We start from the raw sequence: 6,515 nt of genomic DNA, 5'->3' as shown, positions 1-6,515 counted from the left end.
TAGAGCCAAGATCTACTTTTCACATTGATAAACTTATTAAGCAGCCTAAACAGTAACATGATATGCTACATTCTGTAGTGCATAAATAAGCAATATCCACTTTAACTGCCAATTCTCAGATACTTTAAAATGTTATTTTGCATAGTTTTAAGTGCCACCAACAATCACAAATGTGAAATACTCCCCCCCCAAAGTCTTCATCGATTATTCTCAAAAACAAAATACTCAGAACCCTAACATATATATATATATTTGAACATGTTATTGTGTTTAAGTAAACCTTAGCCACAATTCCAAACATTTGTGGGAGCCAACTCAGAGAATCTAATTTAGTGAAAGTTCCTCAAATATTTGTAACTAGTTACTGTATATTTATTTGGGTCACAAGTAGCTATTCATTCAGTAATCTGTACTGAAATACTATACAGCTAATTATTTGTTGTTTTAAAAGTCAGGCACATACTCATGAAATAGACCTGATTTCACTAAAAGTCTATTGTGTTATCAATGACTTCTAGCAAATCTGCCTGCCCTAAACAGGGTATCATTAAATGTATTTTTAACCATAATTTTTGAGGCCTTTAAAACAGAAAAATCATAAAAAATTGAGAATTGTAAAAATAATTTTCACCAGGGTACCTTTTTTCCTATACCTGTACTTTTAATGTCCTTTTCCCAAACACGTAAGACCAGGGTGGTGGTGGTGGGGGTGGGGCATACCTTAATTTCTATGTTTAAGGAAGTAAACCTACCTACAGAGAAGTGGGAAGAAAACAAAACAGGATGGCAGTGGGAAACGTTCCAGAAAGGGAGATTATCACATTAAATGAAAATGAGGTAAATTTTGAAATGAAAAATCCATTATGGAGAACCTCTCATACTAATTTCCTGGGCACTGGGATGTTGACTTAGATGAATTAGATACCCTATAGGGCTAATGTGCATAAAAAAACCAAAGGCAAGGTTTAGTTGCCTCCCAGAGCTAAGTATGTAATGCTTGACATTTAGTAACCTCTGAGTTTTCTCCTTTGTCTAACCACAGAACAATTAAATATACCCTGAAAATATAGGCAAATAGTAAACTGGGTAGATGTTTCATATTTAAAATAACCCAAATATTACCATTAACAAGCTGCCCTCCACTAAAATAAAAAAATTAATTCTAATCAACAATGCAACAAAACTGTCCACACTTGCACACAATTTCAACCTTACTTTAAAATATAAAGAAAAAGTACAAGGTTTTAGTTATTTAAAATAAATAAGAAAAATCTTGTTTCCTTTGGCATCTTTGGAAAGTAACTAAACTATGACAATTAAAGGAGGTTGATTGTATCAAGAAATTTATGCTTAAGCAAACAGAGAGAGAAAAAAACATAGCAACTTGTGTTTAGTATGCAATAATATCAACTACAAGAGTTTACTATTGATTAGGAAAGCCTTACAAGTTTTTGGAAGAACCATCACATCTTTAACATTACAATATATTTAACAATGGTTTCTTTTATTGCTTCTAAGATTATTGAGAAGTCAAATGAAATTATGCTAGATTTATGGTTCAAAATTGTTTCCCAAACACTTAACAATTATAATTTAGGATAAATAACACTTGAAAAAAGCAAACCTTTTATAATAGGACTTTCAATATACAGCCTTACTTTAATTCATTCTGGTTCTATTACATTTTTATTATTTGCATTGGTCCTGGATATTTAATAAGCACTGTGTTTCTATGTATAGAATTGCCTGCATAAATCCATTTCTACCTTCACAAAATGGTCACGTTAGTGTTTGAGCTGCAAAACTAATAATTTTGAAACTTTAGAACTTAGAACAAAATGTAACTTTTATACGAATAGGAAGTCTGACTATGTACAAGGTAAAGTTTTCAATTTTCATATTATCAGAAACATCATAAAGAAAGCTAGATTTATAACACACTTCTATTCCTATGTGCATCTGAAGTATGTACAGTAAAACACCAACACAGCTTTCATGTGTAAATAGGGGGAAATGTAAGCAAGAGTGACTTTTAAAGTATCTAAAAAAGCAATCTCTATAAAGCCAAAATTAGGCTAAAAAACAAAAAACAGTTGATTTCATCCTTTCAAGTTCTCAAAGAAAAATTTCATCAGCTTAAAAGTAGAAAGACGTCAAATTCACTTGAAAAAACTTAGTTGGGTTCTTTCATTAAATCTCGGGAATATTACAACATCAAGTATTTACCAGTTTTGCAAGAGAAACAAAATTGGCAGCTCCATTTCTACACTACTAGTTAACATAGGAACGTTTTTAAGAGTAAAGAATTGTGACAAAACATTCCACAAGGATGACCTAAAAATGGAGCAAGGGATACTGCCCCTCGGCACATTTCCCAAAGAATTTACTATTAGAGTATTTAGCTTAGCTGTGTGTGTAAGAGGGGGAAAATAAATATGGTGTCCCAAGTTGCTGACTAGGACAAAAAGGCTCTGAATAGGTCACCATCTTCAATTCTGGATAAATCTCATACTTAAGAATTCTCAAATGCTTAATATGGTGGTCTTTTCAGCTACCCATTCTAAGAAGTCAAGTACAAGCATGCAAGTAAATTCACAGGCACAGAGGATCCATGTTAAAAACAGTTAAGGTAGCTGTGATGCAACACCAACAATTTGAATGGTCCTGACACACTCAAAGTATTATCTTAATTATTCAACAAAATCCTGAAGCAAACTCTTGCTAGTCTTGGTACACTGCTAAACACTAAAGTAGCATGTTTTTTCCATGGTTTCGCTTAGCTCAAAGAATTTTTACACTATTAAGAAAAAAATTAAAGTATTTCCCCTTTTTAAATTTACACAGACGTTTAATTAGCTTTATTTACAGAGCAGGGATTTTCTTTTTTTTCAGTCTCCAATGGTGCCTAGATAACAACATTAGGCAAGAATGCCAGTTTAAAAGAAATCTATGCAGAATCCTAAAAATAACAGATGTTGATGCTCCTCAAGAAGGGCAAGCTTGACTATATCAGCAGCTCTCTCACTATGCCTCAGTTACTCAGAAGCAATTCTGTTGCAGTCTCTACATCCCATGATTTTGAAGACAAGGCCACTATTACCGCATTCTGTAGAGAAAAAAGAGGGACCCCAAAAAAAAATCAAATCTCGAGGAAATTTGTTTTTTGTTTTTCTTCAAGGAAAGATTTAAAAAATATCGAATCATTCACTGTCTTTATATTGACAACCACACCTTGTTTTTGTTTTTATCTTTATCTTTTTATCTTTATACTCGTAGTACATAAAAAGCTTCTAAAACCAATGACTGGAATCAGCAAAATGAAAAGGAAAATCACTGATTTTTAATAACAGAAAGTTCATCTATCAAAATTAAATTTAGAGCCCTGGCTGGGTAGCTCAGTTGGTTAGAGTGTCATACAGATCTGCTAAGATGTAGGTTTGATCCCCAGTCAGGGCACATTCAAGAATCAACCAATGAATGCATACATAAGTGGAACAACAAATCAATGTTTTTCTTTATCTCCCTTCCTCCTCTCTATCTAAAAATCAGTAAAGACATACATATATACATACTAAATTTAGAGTATTTTTGAACCAATTTTGTCAGCCAAGAATTTGCCTCAATCATTTAAAATCGGTCAATATATTGCCCTTGCAGGGTAGCTCAGCTGGTTAGAGCACTGTCCCAATATGCCAAGCTTGCGGGTTTGATCCCCAATCAGAGTACATACAAGTATCAACCAATGAATGCATAAGTAAGTGGAACAACAAATCAACGTTTCTCTTTATTTCAAATAAGTAACATTAAAAAAAATCAATCAATATAACAAAATCAGCATACCTTTATATTACTTACCCTATCAAAGCCCATAGCACATAGATTTTCTATTTTTTTGGTGTATTCTGGACTAGAAACTGGTGCTCCAGCATACACATGTGCCCAGAGTCGGGCTGTCTGTTTGAACATTTCAGGATTTTGTTTGTACTATATGAGAAAAAAAATTGATAATACATGACAATAGAGTTATAACATTCAATATAGTAGCTCAGTTCTAACTGCATAATAACCCGGTTTTTCTAAATAAAACTAATGTAGATTTTAAATGTTACTGATTCACTGTCCACTGCAAATAAACTGTGTCACTCAATAAAAAACTGTTTAACCTGAAGCTGTAATTCTTAAATTATGCTGACAAAAGATAAAAACAAATAACATTTACCAACTCTGATCTCCAGTTTCAACAAAGATAAGTGGCAGAAAACGAACACTAAGTCAAGTGAGATGTTAGAGACTGTTTCTAATTAGAGATGTTCCTAAACACTGTGTTTAGAATTACTAGTTTCTAAAATAACATAGACAATAAATGTGACCAAACTTTTGTATTAACCACAGCTCAGGCTAGAATATACAACTAGACTTTACTGTTTTGCTAGAGCTGTATCAGTGTACAGTAATTTAAGAAAACCCTTACTTAGAGCACATGTTCTAACTTATAGCAAAGTCCTAACTTACAGCACATGTTTTGAGATGATTATGGACTTACCCTAAAACTTCCCACATGCATTGAAAAGAGGTAAATTTATTTTCAAATATTGCATTACTTAATAAAGCAAAGTATGCACTTAACTGTTCAATTTACTTTATTTCCTTTACAAGTTTTATTTATCTTTAATATTTTAAGACTGAAGAGATTTTTACAGCAAAATGATAAATGTAGCTTCTAATATTAATTCTTAACAAGGAAATAAGACAAATTACTCACTTGTTTTAGGAGCTAGAAGAAACCTTTAAGTCTGCCTCAATGTTTGAGGCTCAGAACTAAACAGGAAATCAAAGCTAGGACTCAAGCTAAAATTCTGACTACCAAAAACGAATCAACAGCACATATATATATAACATGTAAAACCATAATTCTACACTTTCTTGAGACAAACAGAACATTTTAACACATATATATAAAAGAAAGAGTGAACAACTTTTCTAGGGAAAAAAGAAGTTTGCTAACAGGGAAGTTTCCTCATATAGAAGAAACATGGCAGATTGACTAAAATGACATATAGAAATGAATACCATCCTGAAAAAGCATGAGTTTGAGGAATAATAAGAATTTAAGAAGTTAAACTGGATTTGTAGATCAAATCATGAAGGAACTCTGCAAAACAAAGAATTTAGACTTACTGAGTAGGTAATAGTAGAGATAGTAAGTTTTTAGTAGTAAAGTAAAATAAGTTTTATACTTTATAAAGCTAACTGGTATCCATACAGAACACAGGGTAAAGAAGAGGCTGAGAAAGGGGAGCTCTATCAGAACAGTAGAAATGAGAAATTTCACAAATAAATAAATAAACAAACAAACAAACAAACAAAACATGTACTGAGCCAGAGAAGTATGGTAACAGGAAGAGTTTGGGGATAGAATCAAGAAGAGGCACTGGCTGTGTGGCTCAGTGGAATGAGCACTGGCCTATAAACTGAACGGTTGCTGATTCGATTCCTAGTCAGGGCACATGCCTGAGTTGTGGGCGAGGTCCCCATTTAGGGGCACACGGGAGGCAACTGAGCCATATTTCTTTCCCACATCGATGTTCCTCTCTTTCTTTCTCCCTCCTTTCCCCTCTCTAAAAATAAATAAGACTTCTAGTCAGTCAAGATGGAGGCTTATGTTAACATGCCTTGCCTACACAAAAAATTACAACTAGACTACAAGACAAGTATCACCCAGAATAGTCAGAAAATTGAGCTGTACAGAAGTCTGACAACCAAGGATTTAAAGAAGCTACATCCACCCAGACAGGTAGGAGGGGTGGAGAGGTAGAGAGGAGTGGAGAGACACAGAGAGGCATGGCAGAGTGGTGCAGAAATGCAGAACTGGCAGTCCCACATCCACATATGGTGGATAAAAACAACTGCGAGGGATACCTTGGGAACAAGGGATCCCAGCCTCAGACCAGATCACCCAGCCCAGCGTTCCAGTACCAGGAAGATAAGTCCTCATAGCTTCTGGCTGTAAAAACCAGTGGGGGTTGGGGCAGTGGAAGAAACTGCGGGATTCTCAGCGGTTTCCTATGAAAGGGCCTGCAATGGACTTAGGACTTTCAATCTCTCTGGGATTTTGCACCAGGCCAAAAGCTGGAAGGGCACCAGTGGCATATCGGGAGAAGCTGAGGTAAATAGTATCAGGGTAAGTCCCAGGAGTCAGCTTTCTCCTGGGCAAAACACTAGAGGCCAGGCATCAGCATTGCCCCCTCTCTGAGCCCTCCTTGACACAGCCACAAAACAGTGACATGAGTTGCCCTGCGCTGGTGATTATCTAAGGCTCTGCCCCGCATAACTTACAGATGCGCTTTTCTACAATAGGCCACACAGCTAAGACAGGGAGTCAAAACGGCTCTACCTAATACACAGACAGACACACAGGGAGGCTGATAAAATGAGGCGGCAAAGAAATATGGCCCAAATCAAAGAACAAAACAAAACTTCAGAAAAAGAACTAAACAAAATGGAGATAAGCAACA

General features: G+C 35.0%; 1 protein-coding gene across 2 annotated transcripts in view; it reads right to left on the bottom strand.

Moving 5' to 3' along the window:
• Positions 1–1,384: 1,384 nt before the first annotated feature.
• The window catches only part of UBE2K (ubiquitin conjugating enzyme E2 K), a 56,977-nt gene continuing 51,846 nt past the window's right edge, over positions 1,385–6,515 (bottom strand). For both annotated transcript variants that reach the window (XM_054582069.1, XM_054582070.1), the window contains exons 6-7: positions 3,856–3,984; positions 1,385–3,106 (exon numbers count right to left, since the gene is read on the bottom strand). In XM_054582069.1, coding sequence (XP_054438044.1) covers positions 3,032–3,106; positions 3,856–3,984 — 204 coding nt within the window. In that variant the 3' untranslated portion in view covers positions 1,385–3,031. The remainder of the gene's footprint in view (positions 3,107–3,855; positions 3,985–6,515) is intronic.

Source organism: Pteronotus mesoamericanus, unplaced genomic scaffold, assembly GCF_021234165.1.
Source record: "Pteronotus mesoamericanus isolate MK-2021 breed Mesoamerican mustached bat unplaced genomic scaffold, CSHL_Meso_final contig_68, whole genome shotgun sequence".
Lineage (NCBI taxonomy): Eukaryota > Metazoa > Chordata > Mammalia > Chiroptera > Mormoopidae > Pteronotus > Pteronotus mesoamericanus.
The sequence above is the reverse complement of the archived record's forward strand: the minus strand, read 5'-3'. Positions and strand labels throughout refer to the sequence as shown.